We start from the raw sequence: 20,455 nt of genomic DNA on the forward strand, positions 1-20,455 counted from the left end.
GCTGAGGGGCAATGACAGCAGCTGCTTGGTAGGAGGAAGCAGCTACCAGTTCTCTTAAAATAGCCCATTTACCCATCCGCTGGTGATCTCATGGACACCTGTCAGCCAGATGCCACAGCTAGCTCACTGCCTTACCCTTCAGTTGCTGCAACTCCTCTACACCTCTGGATGAAAAGTAAGTGCACACGCAGCAAGGGTCAAAGCGGTTGATTTTCAGGCTGTTCCTTTTTCTGACTTAAGATGGCATTCAGGACGGAGAAGGCTCTGAGCCTCCAGAACTGGCACTGCTGTACCTGTACAGGTACACAACAGGATTTCAGGAGACTCCCTGTCCAATTCCTCCTACAGAGGAGAGCCTGTGTGGATTATAGAGAATGGGAGGGCTAGAGGGTGGGTAGCTGGCCACCAGATTTCAGTGTTCTAGAAACGTCACATACACACCCATTGCCTCTTTACGCTGGAAGTGGAGAGCAAGATACAGTAAGTAGAAAGAATTAGGGAGGGGAGGGGAGAGCTGTTGTAAGTAAGAAGAGCCCTGCTGGATCAGACCAGCCCCAACATTCTTTTCCTACAGTCCCCAATGCAATGCCCCTAGGAAGCCCAGCAATAGCACTCTCCCTCTCAAGCATACTGCCATTGATGCTGAAGGTGATATAGCCATCATGATTAGTTGCCATTGACTGCCACATCCCGCTATGCTGGGGTGCCTGGTTGTGATCAAACAGAAGTGGTGGAAACTGGGATTTCCTTTCTTTTAGTGGGAGCGTGGGGGAACAGAGGCAGAAATGAGAACAAATAATTTTTTGAAGGGCAAACATGAATGCATTTGAATGTTTTAGGTAAAGTCAAACTGATTGGCAGTAGAAGCGGTCCACTGGTGCTGTTCCAGCACAGCCCTCTACTGAAAAGGACACATAATTTTTTTAAAAAACCTCATCCTCAAAACCCATTGCTTGTTCTCAGCATTGCAACACAGAGCTATACTGCCCCCAAACATGGAGGCTCTGTTGAGCCAACCATACTGGCGGGATAGGGCTTCCATGAGTTAAGCAGGAAGCAGCAGCTTTGAATGGGTGGAGCCAAGGGAAGGCAAGTGGGAGTAAGTTAGCAATGGAGAAGGGGCCTTCATCCATTACAGAGTGGAGGGTGAGGACTGGGAGGCAACAGTGACACAGCTGAACAGGTCTATGTCAAAAGAGCATCAGGAAGCACTGAAGGACTTAGCCCCCACCAGTCCCTGTAGAACTAAGATACTGATGGGATTAATGATACCATTAGATGAACAAGCAAGAATAGATGCCCCTAACTAACCCAAGGCTCCTTTCAATAAGTTTCAACTTGTTTCAGCCTCAGATTAACCCACTGAGCCTATGAACAAGCTACACAGGAGTACAAATGTCATCTGATGACAATCAATGGTACAAATACATCCCCAAGTCAATGGTACAAATACTTCTCCCAGCAGTATCCACTTACCTGCACTTTTGGACCTCCTCCTGATATTTTGGAGATGTAACTCATGATGTACTTAGCTGCCACAGTCTTCCCAGCACCACTTTCACCACTGGGGGGGGGAATAGAAGTAGGATATATTTGAAGCCATCCAAAGGCAGAGACCCCAAATACATGGCTTAGCATTACAAGTACAAGCGGACTCGAGCCTCAACCTCATGCGTTCTTCCCTTCCATTCTTCCTTTGCAGCAGCCCTTCTAACTTGTCATTTCATTCACATCCGGTGAACTATGGCTTGTGCATAGTACGCCCACCTTCTTGGATTGAAAACTACAGTTCAAAGTGAATGTATAATCCTGATTTGCAGGCAACCCATAGTTTCAAGATTTGGATGCAAAGACAAACAACAGGTTGCATGAAACCAGAAAATGAGGCTTCTAATCTCTGCACGTGATGGAACAAGGAAGCATGTAAGCCCACATTATATCTGATCTCCTTTACATCTGCACACAATGTTTTTTATTCTAGTTGTATTGATCAAGAGGCTGATAAATTTGTTCAATATAAAAACTGTAAAACTAAGCAAGACATCAGTACAATATTTATGAACTGCAATAACCAGAAGCGAGTCCTATTCCTGCTGGCCTGACTCTTTCCGAGCCCTTCTTAAATATCAGTGAAATCCCTCCAGGGAACTGTGGTCATTCCAGCAAAAGGATTTTTCTAGAGTGGTTGTGCACCAGTTCCTCTCTCTTCTATTGCTTTTCCAATAAGCATATAAAAATGTGCACTCTCCTTTCTAATTCATCCCCCTTTAGGGATCTCTCACCAGAAGCATTCTGCAAAAACATGTATCTTAAATTTAAAAAACAAAGCAGTTATAAGTGACTCAAAGCCACTAAAAGTTGGGGGTAAAAGAACACAAGAGAGAGAGAGAAACATAATGCATCCCATATCCATTTCAGGGAATTTTGATGCCTCTATTAAGTGTTCCCATGTACAGTTACCAAAAACTGCAATGTGTGTCGAACATTAAAAAAAAAACCATAAAGAGAAAAACTTGGGCAATAAAAGCATCCTGTATAGCACTCAAGAGTGATGACTAAGTTTTACAGAGAGCCTTTGTTTTCTGCACTACCTCATTTCAGTGGACATTTTCAAAAAATTATAATGGAGAAACAAATAATAAATAGGTTAATAATATACATTTTGATTCACAGAAGAATAGCCTGGCTGTTGGATCAGATCAAAGGCTTACTTAGTCCTCATAGGATGCCCATGTCCATTAAGGGAAGCCCCCAAGCAGGGCATAGGCACAACATCTCTCCCCCTGCTCATGATCCTGTGGAACTGGTATTCAACTGCATACTGCCCCAAGCCCCAAGCAATACAAAAGCTTTCTCCAGCACTCTTAAAAACTGATTGGCCTAAGTAAAAAACATTATTTTTAAGAGATGGTGTGCTGAGGTGGCTCAGAACAGGAGCTATGAGCCAGGCCACCCCTTCTTCTTTGGTGATCACTCATAGCCGAGTTAAGATTGTCTTCTATGAATATGATCTTAACAGTGTGTCCATATGTGACTATGGAGGGCAATTCTGGATCCGCACATCCTTCCATAATGGGGACAAAGGTTTATGGGCAGGAGTTGATCTTGGTGAGGATTTGCCAAATGTGCCTTCCTCTTAGCTCATTTCTCCCTTTCGTCCTGAGTTTGTGCTTCTTCAAAGTCCATGACACTTTTAGTGAAGGGTGTTCTCCAACTGTAGTGCTAGCAGGCCAGTGTTTCCCAGTTGCCAGTGTTTATACAGTGGCACCTCTGGTTGCAAACAGGATCCGTTCTGGAGGCCCATTCGCAACATGAAAAGAGCGCAACCCGCAGCGGCGCAGCGGCACACACGCGGGTTGCGATTCGCCGCTTCTGCGCATGTGTGAGCAGCGAAACCCGGAAGTAACCCTTTCCGGTACTTCCCGGTCGCCGCGGGACGTAACCTGAAAGAATGTAACATGAAGCGGATGTAACATGAGGTATGACTGTATTACATTTTTAAAGATTTGCCTTAAACCTCTTTTGCTGTCCACCGACATTACGCTTTCCATTCTTAAGTTGGGAATACAGTAGTTGCTCTGGAAGATGATAATCAGGCATGTACTATGACTGAAAGGGCCCCATCAGTGGTGAGAAAGATTATTGGTGGGAAACAGTCCTTCTGTTGCCTGGCCCTTTTCATTGGAGAGGTCAGTCATTGAATCCGGGGGTCCTTCTGCATGCAGAGCAGGTGCTCTTGAGGTATTGAAGCCACAGTTAGTTGAAAACAGAAAGTAATGCTTCTAAACCTCTGTTTGTGGCTGTTCCTGAGCAGGCGAGAGCCCACAAGCCTATTATTTGAAGCCTGCCCTTCATCATAATAGATCCCAGGGTGGAGTATAATGCATAAATTACAATGCACAGCTCACATAAAATCAACTGAAAGCAATTGAAACTATAAATCAATGTGAACAATAGGAACAGCTAAAAATACAACACTGAAACCCCAGCAGTTATAGAAGCTGCAAAGCAGGCTTCCTTAGGATTAAACTTCAGTGCTACATCTAAGCCTTCCCAGTGTCTGTGAAACCATTTTGAAAATTCAAAAAGCATTCTGTAAATCCTGTTTCTAAATACTCATTTGGCTTGCTTTTATCATTCTGGGGGGACCAGTACAGCTGCTCACACACGTTACTTAACAACCAACCAGCTGACAGGAAGTTCCAAGATGTTTAAAAACATGGCTTTTGTTAGGAAGTGCATAAATAGTCCGATTACAGAATTAAGGATTTGGGGACTCAAAGAACACACGGCCATATTCTCAACAAAGAAGATTTAAAACCTGCCTTCTAACAGAAACGACTCTATCCCAAGAGAGCAGGGGGAGGGGATATTTGAGCTATCAAAGGTGGCATAATGCCTACATGCAGTGCCAAATTCAAAGAGTCTGTGGTATGGAAGGGGGAAAGGTGGCCACTGAGGATGGCAACAATTCTTGTGTGAAATAGTTAAAACAAAAGCTGACTGGCAGTAGTCATGTTTACTCAGACACAAGTCCCATTGAGCTGAATTGGACTCACTTGTCATATTATGACCTAGTTGAGATTCCTGCAATGCAGGGGGTTGGACTAGGTGATCCTTGGGGTCCCTTCCAACTCTGCAATTCAATCTTATTACTCTGCATTCCATTTGGAGAGGTTTGCAGGGAGAAGAGAAACAGCCACAGGCAGCTCAGCAGCCTCTGAGAAGTCAGACTCAACTATATGCTTAAATAAATTACGAAGTCCATGCATTAGTACTATTACAATTAAATGAAAAATCAAAGCAGGATTTGGTGCCAGAACAAAGTAGGAGTTTAGCTGGTGGAGGCTGCATTGAACAGGCTCAGCCCACTGTGCCCTGTTCCAATGCCACCATCAGACACATGTACAGTGGTACCTCAGGTTACATACACTTCAGGCTACATACGCTTCAGGTTACAGACTCCGCTAACCCAGAAATAGTGCTTCAGGTTAAGAACTTTGCTTCAGGATGAGAACAGAAATCGTGCTCCAGCGGCACGGCAGCAGCAGGAGGCCCCATTAGCTAAAGTGGTGCTTCAGGTTAAGAACAGTTTCAGGATAAGTATGGACCTCTGGAACGAATTAAGTTCTTAACCCGAGGTACCACTGTATAGGGTGGAGAGGTCTGCAAAAAAAAACCCCACCCCATTGTATTGAGTCTGCTGTTTAAAGGTAAAGGTAAAGGTACCCCTGCCCGTGCGGGCCAGTCTTGACAGACTCTAGGGTTGTGCGCTCATCTCACTCTAGAGGCCGGGAGCCAGCGCTGTCTGCAGACACTTCCGGGTCACGTGGCCAGCGTGACGAAGCTGCTCTGGCGAACCAGCACCAGAGCAACACACGGAAACGCCGTTTACCTTCCCGCTATAAAGCGGTACCTATTTATCTACTTGCACTTAAGGGTGCTTTCGAACTACTAGGTGGGCAGGAGCTGGGACCGAACAACGGGAGCTCACCCCGCCGCGGGGATTCGAACCGCCGACCATGCGATCGGCAAGTCCTAGGCACTGAGGTTTTATCCACAGCGCCACCCGCGTCACTGAGTCTGCTGTTTACATTCACGCAAACCATGCATAAGTTCTAGAAGATGCAACACCATATTCATTGGAAGAGCAAAAGCAGAATAAGTTAGAAAAAATAATGCCATGACAAATAAACTACAAACACACAAAGAGATGGATTACAAAATCCCTGAAGGAGGAGGATGCATTTAAATGCTGAAATATAAAGCTGAAAACTGAACCCAAGGAATCATGCAGTATCAAGCACCCTGATTTCTAGGTAAAATTAAGCGTTTCCATAATGAAATCTGAGCAACTGGATGTTTAATTTTTAAAGGGTTATTCAATGAAGTGCAACACCCTCTTTGTTGTAATGAGGCTTGCACAGCTCCAGGGGTTAACAGGGCAAGCACACCTGATTGTCTGGGCCTCTGTTATTCTCTACAACAGAGCTGGGGAACTATGGCACTCCAGATTTTTCTGGACTATACCTGCCATCATCCCTGGCCATTGGCCACACTGGCTGGATCTGATGGGAGGTGGAGAAACAACATCTGGGGGGGCCACAGGTTCACTACCTGTGTTCCCCAGGCTCAGAACTCCTCCATTATCCACAAAGGTAGAGCCAGTTATCACATGAACTGACCTTTGGATCTAGGAAGACCTTTGAGCTCTTGATTTGCAAAACAGCCCCCCAAGACAATGCTGAGAAGGCAAAGGGCCTGGTGCCTGCTACTTCCTAGAAAAGCTAGAATGTCCCAGTTTCAGTCCTTGGCATCTCCAGGTGGGGCTGAGAGAATGTCCCTACCTGAAACACTGGAGGGCTGCTGCTAATCATCATAGACAATACTGATCTAGATATAAGGCAGCTTTCTGTGTTCCTAATGCTGCACTGGGCAGCTGCTGTTGGTGCCCCACAAGTTCTGTACTTTTCCACATGGCCACCACAAGACTTTGGTTGGACAGCCCCTCCAGCAAAGTGGAGAGAGGTCTAGATTTGTGTAACTGTGTCTAACAGGGTTTCAGTGCCACTTGTGTATTAGTTTTAAGCCTGCCTTTCTCATCTTTGCAGAGGTGGACTTTAATTGAGGTTTATTCCACACACCCATTCTGAACCAATAAATCAGACAATGGGATCTGCTTCCCAAATGGTTCACAGTCCTCCTCCATCCGGGTCCTGAGTGCCCAGTAGCATCTTATAAATAGCTGCAGTTGCCCCCTTCAACTCCTGTGGATGAGCTGCTTGCCTTTTAATTGTTGCAGCCTACCCTGGGACGTTATGATGAAGGGGCTAGTATTATTAATAATAATAAATTTCATCATCATCAATCTTTATTACGGTCCAGAGACCCAACAAATCATTACAAAGCAATACACAATTCATACAGCCTACCTCCAGGTTAGACAAGCATTTTGTTCAGAATAAAAGGATTATTTGTTCTTGCAACCACCGATAAAAACTTTGCCACCGCTAATGTTCTAGCATTTGTCCGGTCTTCCAATAGGAACCTGATATAGTGAGCCTCTGATTTTCCCAGGAAAGGTACCAGCAAGGGTAGTATCAGTTCAGCCCTGGCTTGCTCATATTTTGCACAATGCAACAAAATATGTTTTATGGAATCAATGTCTTGAGCACACAAGCAAAGTCTGTCCTGGTATGGAACTCCTCTCAACCTGCCATCCAACACTGCAGAAGGAAAGACATTTAGTCTGGCTTTGGTGAAAAGCCTTCGATAGTTTGGTACTGTCAGGTTATGGGACGTTATGACGAAGGGGCTAGTATTATTAATAATAATAAATTTAGATATTATCAAATTAATATGCAATGTAATATCATCTGCTGTAGGGACCATGCTTCTAACCACCAATCCAATGACTCGAGGTAAAATTTTATTTCAAGCACGGTCATTCTGGGACCTAAGTGGTGACTGTGATAAAGTTGATATGGAGGAGAACACTTTGGCCACAGCGCTGCCACGTGTGTGTTGCACAGCATAAAACAAGAAGCTGCATTTCTAACCACGTCACTGTTTCTTTTCTTTACCCCTAGCCGCACTCAAGGAGAATTCCTGTAAGCAGTAAAGAGTACATTTATTTTTAAGCTTCAGATTCCAGAAATAGACTCAAAAAGCCACAATGATGATACATTGGGAAATAAAAGACGGCTGGTTGCTCCCAGGCCAAGGATGTGTGGGGCATAATCAAGCATGGCAGGGAAAAGGACCCTGAAGATGACCACATTTCATTTATTGCCACAGCAACATATCCACCCGATACAGAAATCAGCACAAAAAGATTTCTGAAATGCAGAGTCGGCCACTAGTGGCTCAAGGCCAGGAAGGTACTTGGGAGTTTATGACATATCAGCCAGTACGTCTTGCATCACATTAGCCTTCCAAAAAACAAATGAAAATGACTTGTTCCCAATAATCCAAAGGGTCTTTGACAGAGATCAGCCAGCTAATAGAAAAGGGGCCCTGACAAAGATTTGTAGATTAGCACTGTCACCCAGAAGTGAGGCTGGATGTAAAGGAACTGGGTACGTGGAAAGGCCACATGAGAATGAATGGTGGACACTTGAGCAAGATGTATTTAACAGGATGGACACTACAACCAGAGAGGCTCAAGGGAAGGGAGAAGTGGGCCCTGGACCGTGGAACAGACCTGGAGGCTTGGAACACAAAAAGCCAGATGCTTTCTGGGGGGCAAACTCATGTTCTTTATTCATCAGCCACAGTGCTCACTCACTGTCACACACAAAGGGACTCACACTCGCCCTCTCACACATGACTAAGTTAACTGTGACTGCCTTATATCCATTTAATTCAGTGGGCCTACACTGAGTCAGATACAACACTTTGAAGCAAGTCTGCTCAAGCATGGCATTAACAGTTATTTGCAATAGAAGCAAGATGGGCTTCTAGACTGTGTCCAGTGCCCCTTATCCAAACCAGGGCATAAATGCAAATCATGAGGTTAAAGAGCAAGTCCTTACCTGATGATGACACATTGGTTCTCTCTGTCAATTATCATGTTTCGGTACATATTGTCCGCTAGAGCATAGATATGTGGTGGATTTTCATACTGAGCCTACGGGGAGGGAAATACATGTGAAGCACCAGGCAATAAATGAAACTGTTACTAAGAAAGGTCGTATCAACAACAAAAAGATAACTTCTCAGTCATTTAAACAGTACAGCATTCACCTTCCCCCCCAAAGGGCATCCAGAAACTGACAGACAGCTTCCAACTTCTAGAAACAGATAATTTGGTGCAATGAGATACTGAGGTGGGTTGAGCAGACGAGGCCAGTAGTGGGTCCAATGGTCAAGAAGGTGGCTTTTGCACATGCTGTAGAGGGGGGAGTGAGGGGCAGATGGGGCTCGATGGAAGGTAGTCCATCTAAGAGAAGGAAAACTCTGGTCCAAAACCTCTGCCACCTTGTGGGATATCTTCAGGAGAAGAAAGGCTAAGGAGTAAACCCTACACAAATCCAGAACACAGCCCTAAGACGGTTGGGTGGTGTCTTGTATGCCTCCTTCCGGCAACTCCTGCAGCCAGACATACAGTGGTGCCCCGCAAGACGAATGCCTCGCAAGACGAAAAACGCGCAAGACGAAAGAGTTTTCCGGTTTTTGAGTCGTTCTGCAAGACGAATTTCCCTATGGGTTTGCTTCGCAAGACGAAACGTCTTGCGAGTTCTTGCGAGTTTGTTTCCTTTTTCTTAAAGCCGCTAAGCCGTTAATGGCTGCTAAGCCGCTAATAGCCGTGCTTCGCAAGATGAAAAAACCGCAAGACGAAGAGACTCGCGGAACGGTTTAATTTCGTCTTGCGAGGCACCACTGTATTGCTCTGCTTTCCTTTGGACTACTTCAATGAGGCCAAGAGGGAGGTCTTGTCATCTGGTCAGCCCAGGCTTATGCCCCAGGAGGTCACTTCAGTGCTGCTAATGCAGCGGTCTGGCTTCACCCCCAGATGTGCACAGAAGCCAATAATAATTTCCACATTTGTACCCTGTTCATTTACTCCTTTTTTTTTTCCCTTTGGGACTTTATCCTCAAAAGGTCATTTTTTGTATTAATATTATTTTGTTAACATCCATTTTCTTTTCATGTGAATTGTCTGTTTTTGTTGATTAGAAAAACAAAATTAAAGAGAAAAAAGGGAAGAGACAACTGGCCTCAGCAAACCTTTAAACGTTTTTTGAGAATGAAATAAGCTAAGAGAGAAATCATTACTTACGGCTCCTTGATACATTTCAATTTCTTTCTCTCCAAAATATGGCATCTGCTTGAACGGGTTCACAGAGATCAGCACTGATCCAATATATGTCTGTGTTTGGATCAGTCAAGGTTCACAATGCTTAAAAAAAAAATCAGTTTATGATGCAAACTCCCTCTTCACCCAATTAGCCCACCCTCTGCTTTTCTATATTGCAGCCCATGTGTGAATGTGCATACATTTCAGCTTGCAGGCTCAAAACATAGATAGTACAGTAGAGTGGTTACCAAGAAAAATAAATCTTAATTGTTTAATTATACAGGAACATTAGAGAAGTACATGTGGAAGCTGCCCTAAACCAGATCAAACCCTTTATCCCTCCAGTCCCCACCACCCTCTGCCCTGACCAGCTGCATTTCTCGGGGGGAAGGGGGGTCTCAGGGCTGTGGAGATTCTCTTCCATCATCTGCTGCTTCCCTACCCTTTCAGTTGGTGATGCTATTTGGGTTTCATCCTGGGGCCTTCTGTGTACAATGCTTCCCCTTCCTCCAGTTCTTTTAGATGAAATTATAGTCAATTAGTGAAATAATAAAATATGCCCGAATTTGCATAGGAGCAGAACAGTTCAGGCAGAAAATACACACTTCCTTTGTTTTTAAGATGATGCCCATGTGATATGTCACAACAGCTGCCATTTTGGAAGAGGCATCTCCTCCTGTGCAAGCCAGAAGATGAAGTGTCTCTTTCGGGATGACACTTGCCATCTGCAGTTTCTCCAACTCTCAAAGTCGACTTCCTTAGTTGATCAATATGCTTTTCTACTGACTCATGTAAGCAATTCAGCATTGCAGCCCTATACATTAGTATCAGGATATGCATATTGTGTTTGGATGACTGGTGCTGCACGAGTGATAGCAACGTTTAACGCTTTGCTATTCAACACACAGACACACACCCAACACAGGCACAATCAGCACTCAGTGTGCACACAGCAGCCCATTGTCTTGGGATAATAACTGCAAGATGATGTCATGCTGCAAATAATAAAAAAAGCAACTAAGGCAAACAAACATAACTTCCATATTGTGCGAAATTGCTACATTTGGAGGATATCCATGGAACTGTGGCACCACTCTATGGGGACAGCTCTATGGGAAATCCAGAACTGTTTGTGTGAACATAAAATATATTGAAGCAACTTGTTGATTCAGTGTTAATAATTTATGGAATGATTCAATAACCTTCTCCAATATGTAAAAAAAAAAAATACCTATGATTGATGGCGGTGACAGCTGAGCCATTCAGGAGCCAATGCCCAAATGAAAACTAAAAGGCCTCCCTTTTTGGAATTTGGGAAGTGGAAAAAAGAAAGCAGTGAGTGTTGCTCTTAGCTATCAGGAGAATAGCACCAGATCTTGCAAAGCTTTTTAGGCCTGAGTGAGATTATGGGATGCCAAGCCTTGAGGAGAAGACGCCTGTTACAGACTAGGAGAGCAGCAGAAAAAGGGTCATCCCTGTGCAAGTTAGAAGCCCAGTAAGCTTACGAGGGGAGGCCAGACTGGTGCTGGAATTCTGCAACAATCTGAACTGACAGGACAGTCATGGTGGCAGAACCCACTCAGACTAAGAGACTGAAGGATCTCTCCTCAGAACTGAAGCTTGCCACCTGTGAGAAAAGCAGCTTGAGACAACACACAAACTCCAGCCTGGTTGCTCAAGCCTGTTTGACTCCAGAACAAGATTACAGTCCTTAAGAACACCTTCTCACAAGGGAGAACTGTAAGTGACACATATAACTGCGTAACAAAGCACATGTGTTGTATTTTGATATTTATTTGATATTTATTTTGATATCTGAGCTTTACTAGCACAGTCCAGCGTGGAAAAGCAGCATATGAACTACCGTATTGGCCCGAATATAAGCCGCATCTGAATATAAGCCACACCTTTAAAACTGATTAGGGAGGAAGAAAAAAAACAGAACCCCCCCCCCCGAATATAAGCTGCTCCATTCCTTGCTGCTTCTGGCTGTATCGGGGGTGGGGTTGGAGCTTTCCCCTTCCTCGCTCTCTCCCTTCCCAGCCTTAGGGGAGAGGACAGGGGACTATGCACGGGACAGCTGCCAGTTTGCTGCACTCCTGGCTGCATACCGTAAGGTCGCATATATAGGCCGCACTTCAACTTTTCACGGTTGGAATTTGGGTAAAAAGTGAGGCTTATATTCAGGCCAATATGGTAATCCTCTGCAAGGGGATCCTCTAGCAATAGAGACATAGCATCTTCAAGGGAAGGAGTGCAATGGCTGGGCTGCGGAGAAGAAGTAAGTGGGAAGTTGTCAACTCTTTTCCCACCAGCCAGTATTCTATGGCAATTGATGCAGACATAGTACTTTATCACCTTCAAAGGGAGAAGGGGGGTTTCACACATTTGTGAGGTTCAACACGCACCTGAGTGAGGAAAGGGTGGTGAAGGGTTAATCACTTCCCCCTGCTTTCCCACTCCATAGCAGCCCCCTCCCAGCTGCTTTGCTCTAACCCAAATCACATGTGTAACTTATATAGCTCTGCCCTCAAAGGCACAAGGGGAATGCAAGGACTCAACTATTGGGGAGGGAGAGAGAGAGAGAGAGAAGGATAGCCTCTCCTCTTCCGAAACTCTACGTTCTGCTGAGTAGCTCAAAACTGGATTTTATGCCTGCAGAGATTATGCCTGAGAGTGTGAAAGCGGGGAGCAGAATAGCAAGCCATTGTGTCTCACGTCAATGGAATCCTTTCATAAGTCCCTGATATTTCAAGCACGAAAGCAGGTTTGGCAGCAGGCATGGGCTGGGGTGGGATGATGCTCTTATGAGCATTCACTTTCTCCTCCACAACATCCCTGCTGCTTCCATCTTCATTTCAAGGCCCCTTCAGAGCCCGCAGACCTGTCATCCTCAAACACACGGCTAACGTTTACAAGCCAACGAGGGCTAGCGTGTGCCCCACACCTGGCACAGCAGTAGGCACAGAACTACATTTTTCTCCCCAACCCCAGCAAAACATGACAGAACAAAATCTAACGGCTGCAGTTTCCCTTGGCAGACTGGCAACGATGGGAGAGAAGACTGGTCCTGGTCATTTGACATCTTTATTCTACTTTACTTGGCATGGGGAAAACTGTTGCTAAAAACAGTCCCTATCCTGCTGTGTAGGGTCACTACCAATCAGCCCCAGGTGTGCTAGCTTTCCATGTGCAGAGAAGAAGAGACAATTCAAGGGGATTGAACCTGGGACCACATACCCCACTGGACATCCTCCCTGATGGTTTTTGTCTGGTTGGAATGTGTCCCTGAACTGTGACAGAGCCTCTTAATTGTCTGGGTGGAGGTAAAGGGGGCGTGCCCATAGAAACCTAACTTTTGCCTGGCTAGAATACAGCCTCCTGTACACAAAAGGGTAAGAATCACATCCATTGCTCTACTTCCATCTCTGGTCACATCCAAGCATGCACAAATGACCGCAGAATTATGCCTATGAGGAAATGCCACCTTTGAGCTGATAAATGTCCCCCAGGCCCTGCAATAAAGGATACAAATATGTAATCATCCATGTATCTCTTCTTGAGGTTCTCCACAATGGAATCTTCTGAGATCTTGGAGAGAAGGACCATGTCATCCACCCCGCTGTGCTTGACATTGTGGCTCTGCCAGTGATACCGATAATGCCCCTTGCTCCCCTGCAGGAAGAAAATTATTATTTGATTTTATCATTATTTATTAAATTTGTATAAAGCCCTTTCTCTGTAGATCTTAAGGCAGTTCCCAGCATAAAACAGGAGGTGCTGGTTTAGTCAAGAAGAGTTTTGGGAACTTTGTTTTTTACAACCATGCAGTACATAAATTTTATGAAATGAATAATAAAAAAGAGCCTGCTACATGAGATAAATGATACGCCTAGCCCAGCGTTCTGCTCCCAGTCAGGAGTGTACATTAGGAAATGTGTACCAAAGGTGTGAGCTCTGCTCCTGACATGCTTGCCACTATTCAATCACAAGTTCTGGAAATGCAAAGACGGCTTTTCTACTCAACAATGTTATCACAGGATTTGTCAAACAGCTCTCCCCTAATAAATGCAGCAATGTAGGTTGGCTGGAAGAGATATCTAAAGATTTGTCCTTGCATATTCTTGCATGTGTTAACTCATCATGGTGATATTCAACTTCTGATCCCCAGGGACCTTTTTTTGAGAGCGGGGGGGGGGGGGGGCTTTCCCACTTGCCTTTGATCATTGTACCCAGTCCTGAAGGTCAGGTTTTAATAAATATGGCTCTGAATAATGTGCACAACAGTAAAACGCGCAGACTATGTTTTCTGGATTTAATGTTTGATTTATTATGTATATGTCTCCCATAAAGGTTTTGCCATAAACACATAAAAAAGTTCTTCCAACATTTGTGACCAAAAGGTAAGAGGAGAAAAGTTACACATGCAGAGTCTTTGCACTGAGGAGGAGGAGGAGGAGGAGGAGGAAGGCTCATACAAGCCCATCAAACAGTCACTGAAATCCAAATACCACACAAGTCTGAGGAATGAAGGTTACCCAGAAGGGGCTGTGGGAGGAGGGCATGTGAGCTGCATTGTGGCTTCCAGGATTTTCTGGCTGATGTTTATGCTCTCCAAGCCCTGCTCACATATGGGCAGGGCTTGAGGCAGCAGCATTTTGCCACTGGTCCCACGGTTGTAATAAATCAAGGAATTAAAACATGCTGTAAAATGATAGAAACCACTAAAAGCATCAGCTAGCAGAAAGGTTTCAACTTGCCTCCTGCATAATAAATGGGCTGCTATCTTCTTTACATACTAGGGAAGGACATTTCTCAAATGGGACATGCCCTCCTTCAACTCCCTCTCCTCAGTCACTACTGCCCTAAACCCCCCACCCCAGCCAAGGGCATCTGGTGCAGGTTTGCATGGGAGGTTGTTTAAAGTCCAAAAAAAAAAGCCTGCATAGGGAGCCTACAGCCCTCCATGTGTTTTCAGACCCTAACTTGCATCAGTCCCAGCCAGCATGGCCCATGGTTAAGGATGCGGGGGGGGGGGCTTGGAGTGCAGCAACACCCACAGCTTCCTCACCTTTGCTTCAGGAGATGTCCCTAGCTGTGTGCATAGCAGCTGTCTTGCATGCAAAAGGCCACAGGTTCAGTTCCCAGCAGAACCTCTAAGTAGGGCTGGGAATGTCCTCCACCTGAACCCTTCAGAGTTGTTGCAAGTCAGCACTGACTGAGGTAGGTAGACAAATGATCTGTATGATGTTTAAATGTTAAAACAAGTACAGTGGTACCTCGGGTTACATACGCTTCAGGTTACATACTGTCATGGGCTCAGGGGCTGAGCCACAGGGGAAGGAGGAGATGGAGAGCGAAGGGGAACAATCTGAGGGGAGCTCAGGAGGGTATGCCAGTGATCAGAGAGATTCCATGAGTCTCTCCAGCGAATCAGAGGATTCCCAGAAGGGGGCCCCCAGAGGCAGGGCAAGGGGGGCCAGTGGGGAGTCTCCAAGCGGCAGCTGGAAATCAGGGGTAGCTTCCCCACCAGAGCGTAGCGGGGGGGAAGAATCCCAAGGATTAAAACAAGAGCCTCCTGCAGGAGGAGAGAGTGAGGCTGGACTGACCACGCCTCCGTCAGAGAGTGGGGGGGCGGAGGGAAGAGCAGGTCCGGCCAGCCTCCCTGAAGGAGAAAGCAGTGAGGGGAGCAGTGTAGCCGTTAGGAGGAAAGTAGGCGGCTGGGCGCGCGCGCCAAGTTCAAATGTGGAGGCGCGCGGGCCAGCAGAAAACCCGGATTGGGAGCCAGGTCCTAAAGCCCGCCGGAAGGGTGGGGAGGAGTCAGAAGAATCCGCCTCCGAAGAAAGTAGGAAGGAGGTAACCCCAGAGGACAGGAGGACCCGGAGGAGAAAGGAGAAGAAGGAGGAGAGGAAGAGGTGGAGCAAAGCTCGGGTCTTGAACTGGTGTAGGGGAGGGGAGGAGTCAGACGGAGCTTCGCCGGTCTAAGGACTCAGACGTAGCGCTGCGCGCCACGGATGTCAAACCAACAATGAACCACAATAAAGACTTTTGTTTATAAAGAGCAACTGGCGTTGGTCCTCTGTGAGCTAGGACCTGAGGCAGCGCTGACACATACGCTTCAGATTACAGACTCCACTAACCCAGAAATATTACATCAGGTTAAGAACTTTGCTTCGGGATGAGAACAGAAATCGTGCGGCGGCGGCGGGGTGGAAGCGGGAGGCCCCATTAGCTAAAGTGGTGCTTCAGGTTAAGAGCAGTTTCAGGTTAAGAACAGATCTCCAGAACGAATTAAGTTCTTAACCCGAGGTACCACTGTACCTTGAATTGAACCCAGAAACGCATGAGAAGCCAATGGTGATCTTCTTAGAACAGTGTTATTACCTGTAGAGAAACAGAGGCGCAACTGCTGTTTTCGGGAAGCACAAAACTCAGAGCTAGTTTATAAAGCACACCATTGCCAGGCCCTTTGATCCTTAAAGAAAGAACCAACACACTCCCCGCTCCCCACAATACAAACCAGGAATCAAAACACTGCCTGGAATAGAAACAGGAAAGTTATCAGAGTAGGTAAATGCTGATCAGAACCACCACCACCCCATGATAAAAGGCAATTAACCTGAAGAAGAATTACATAACTCCATGGAAGATTGTTTCCCAATAAACATTGAGAGACAGAAGTCAAATGAGAAGAGCTGGCTTGGAAAGGATGTGTCCCAGACAAATTCAAGCCTGGGAAATCTGACTTTTGCATGGGCAAGACTAAACAAGAAGATTCTTAATTTTTTTAAAAGAAAACGGGAAAAGTTTACAGCTGTAAGTCCCTAAAAAACCTCATGCCAGCCTTTGTCAACCTGATGCCCTTCAGATGGAGCCCAGAACATCTGGAGGGCACTGGATTGGTAAAGGCACCTTCACGCTGTTATTAACTGTACGAACACATAAACAGGATGCTTAGTGTTAGAAATCACTTTTGGGTAGTACAAGAACTTAGCAAAGGAGCTTGCACTATCCTGCCAGTAATAGTCTTTCCCATTTGAATTCCAAACTCAACCTGCAGCCTAAGCAGGAGATGGAGAGAGCTAGAAACTTCATGGTCTAATGGGAGTTTCCTCAGAATAGAGTGGGTGAAAAGGAGGGGTGAAAAACTATGATGGAAAAGGCATGTCTCAATATAAAAACCTAATTCAAGCCAATGGCCCATCTAGTCCAGCATCTTGTTCTCACAGTGGCCAATCATATGCTGTGGAAAACTGCCAAGGTCAACTGATGGCACCCTCCACCATTGGCGAATATGTCCCATCTGGTACCACAAAGGGACAGACTAATTTGGGCATTTCATCTCCTTCCAACTTCACTAGCAATCAAGGATTATGGGAGTTGTAGTCCAGCAATCACTGAAGGGCACCACATTAGCTAACTTGGAGCAGGAGAACTGAAGGGAGGAGAAGTTCAAACCTTGGAAGCTAAACTGGTAACCTTAACAATGGACAGCTTTAACCACTGCTTAAGATGTGGCCATGGACATAGGGGGCAATACCAAGATAATGGCTTACCAAATGCCTTGAGGGCAGGATCTAAAGCAACAAACTAAAAAGTCAGGCACCACCTATATGCACTCCTCAAGGATGCGGCAGGATTTCCATCCTTGAAGGACTTCAAGAAACACCTATTAGAAGTGCTAGTGTTAGTTAGAACCCAAAACTAAGATTTTGTCAAAGATGAATAACTTGCTGTTGAAATGGAATACTCAGGATGAAACGGTGAAATCTGCTATGATTAAATGGGCACAAGATGTTGGTCATAACATAATGATGGCTGACTGGGAACAGTTATGGACCACAGGTATGAAGTTTACGGCATGTAATGCCTTAAGAGAGAATATTATGAAAATGATTTACAGGTGGTACATGACCCCAGTCAAGCTTGCAAAAATTTATCATTTGCCCGATAATAAATGTTGGAAATGTAAAGAAGCTGAAGGTACATTCTTTCACCTTTGGTGGACGTGCCCAAGGATTAAGGCTTTCTGGGAAATGATATATAATGAACTGAAAAAGGTATTTAAATATACCTTCTTGAAGAAACCAGAGGCCTTTCTCCTGGGCATAGTCGATCAATTGGTGCCAAAGAAGGATAGAACCTTTTTTATGTATGCTACAACAGCAGCAAGAATACTCACTGCAAAGTATTGGAAGACACAAGATCTACCCACTCTGGAAGAATGGCAGATGAAGCTGATGGACTATATGGAACTGGTAGAAATGACTGGCAGAATCCGAGACCAGGGAGAAGAGTCGGTGGAAGAAGATTGGAAGAAGTTCAAAGATTATCTACAGAAATATTGTAAAATTAATGAATGTTAGAACGATGTTGGATAGAAATTAAGTGGTTTCTAGCTGTAATGCTTTAAGGGAATATGAAAAAGAGGTTGTTAAGAGGTAAAAATCTAACGTTACTATTTTAAGACCAAAGAATAGGATAAATAAAGAGGGTAAGGATTTGCTGAACCAACAAACTGAACTGGAATACAAAAAAGGGAGGTCCGGGAAACAAGCTAAAGAAAAATAAGCAATGGAAAATCTGAGTGTTTTTAATCATTTTTGTTTTGTATTTTTTTTTCTTTTTCATTTTGTTTTTTTTTTTTAAATAATATTTTTTATTGCTTTTTTCCAGGTACAAATATATAGTCAGCTAAATAACAGAAGCAACAGAACAAAAAAAGGAAAAAAAAAATTAAAAAAAATTCATCTTTCCAGAACATTTTTTCATAACCAACCGGACTTCCCCACATCTCCCTCACCCTGCATTCTTTACAATAAAGATATCAGCAAATTGTTACCTTGTTTCATGCGTTTTTTGTAATTTCAAATAATTATACTTTAAATTTAAAATACTTATTATCAAATTACTTTTATCCTAAAATAGGCATAAAAATTACTTTAGATTTTGGTCCTTTCGTAGTTATAACTTAGTTTCCCAAATCATCAAATTTTATTGCTGAAGCTAGACTTTCCCAGCCATGCAAATTCTTAACATTCATATAGCTTATGATGTTTTTGTAGATAGTCCTTAAATTTTTTCCAGTCCTCCTCCATTGTTTCTTCTCCCAGATCTCGGATTCTGCCAGTCATTTCAGCCAGTTCCATATAGTCCATCAATTGCATCTGCCACTCTTCCAGCGTGGGTAAATCTTGTGTCTTCCAATGTTTGGCGATAAGAATTCTTGCTGCTGTAGTTGCATACATAAAGAAAGTTCTATCCTTCTTTAACACTTTCTGGCCAACAATGCCCAGAAGAAAGGCCTCTGGTTTCTTGGGAAAGGTATACTTAAATACTTTTTTTAGCTCATTGTAAATCATTTCCCAGAAGGCCTTCACTTTCGGGCAAGTCCACCAGAGGTGAAAGAATGTCCCTTCAGCCTCCTTACATTTCCAACATTTGTTATCAGACAGGTGATATATCTTTGCAAGCTTGACTGGGGTCATGTACCACCTATATATCATTTTCATAATATTTTCTTTCAGGGCATTACATGCCGTGAATTTCATACCGTGGTCCATAACCTTTCCCAGTCTTCAAACATGATGTTATACCCGATATCCTGCGCCCATTTTATCATGGCTGATTTAACTGTCTCATCCTGGGTATTCCATTTGAGCAGCAAGTTATACATTCTTGAGAGAACCTTGGTCTTTGGTTCAAGTAATTCTGTCTCTAACTTCGATTTTTCCACCTGGAAACCTATTTTTTTATCCATTTTAAAGACCTCTTGAATTTGAGCATAATGTAACCAGTCTTGCACCTTGTTTTTTAATTTATCTAGGCTCTGCAGCCTCCAATTATCTCCAATTTTATCTATTATCTCCCAGTATTTTGGCCAACCAACCTCCATATTAAGTCTTTTTCGGGCCTTAGCCTCTATTGGTGATAACCACCTCGGGGTCTTGTTTTCTAACAAGTCCTTGTATTTAGTCCAGACAGTAAATAAAGCTTTTCTGACAATATGGTTTTTAAACATTTTGTGAACTTTTGCCTTGTCGTACCACAAGTATGCATGCCATCCAAAAGCATTGTTGAACCCTTCCAGATCTAGGACATCAGCGTTTTCTAGTAAAAACCAATCTTTCATCCAGCAGAAAGATGCAGCTTCATAATATAACCTTAAGTCCGGCAGGGCAAATCCCCCTCTTTCTTTTGCATCAGTTAATATTTTAAATTTTATCCTGGGCTTTTTGCCCTGCCAGACAAACTTCGAGATATCTTTCTGCCACTTTCCAAAACATTCCACTCTGTCCACGATCTGTAGGGTTTGAAACAGAAACAACATCTTTGGCAGTACATTCATCTTTACAGCTGCAATTCGTCCCAACAAGGAAAGTTTTAGTCTTAACCAGGTTTCTAAGTCCTTTTTGATTTCTGACCAACATTTTTCATAATTATCTTTAAATAAGTTCAAATTTTTAGTAGACAAATTGACCCCTAGGTATTTCACTTTTTTAACCACATTTAACTCTGTCTCCTTCTGAAACCCATCTATTTCTGAAGGTGTCAGATTTTTCCCCAAAACCTTGGTTTTTTGCTTATTCAACTTAAATCCCGCCACCCAACCAAACTCATGAATTAGTTCTAAAGCTCTTTTTGTACTAGATTCTG

The 20,455-nt window shown here is 44.2% G+C and overlaps 1 protein-coding gene across 1 annotated transcript in view; it reads right to left on the bottom strand.

Moving 5' to 3' along the window:
- The window catches only part of MYO1E (myosin IE), a 112,309-nt gene that overhangs the window by 53,192 nt on the left and 38,662 nt on the right, over positions 1 to 20,455 (bottom strand). The window contains exons 2-5 of the mRNA XM_080980686.1: positions 13,331 to 13,474; positions 9,782 to 9,871; positions 8,535 to 8,629; positions 1,477 to 1,564 (exon numbers count right to left, since the gene is read on the bottom strand). Coding sequence (XP_080836812.1) covers positions 1,477 to 1,564; positions 8,535 to 8,629; positions 9,782 to 9,871; positions 13,331 to 13,474 — 417 coding nt within the window. The remainder of the gene's footprint in view (positions 1 to 1,476; positions 1,565 to 8,534; positions 8,630 to 9,781; positions 9,872 to 13,330; positions 13,475 to 20,455) is intronic.

Source organism: Podarcis pityusensis, assembly GCF_964106645.2.
Source record: "Podarcis pityusensis genome assembly, chromosome: 14".
NCBI classification, from domain to species: Eukaryota; Metazoa; Chordata; class Lepidosauria; order Squamata; family Lacertidae; genus Podarcis; species Podarcis pityusensis.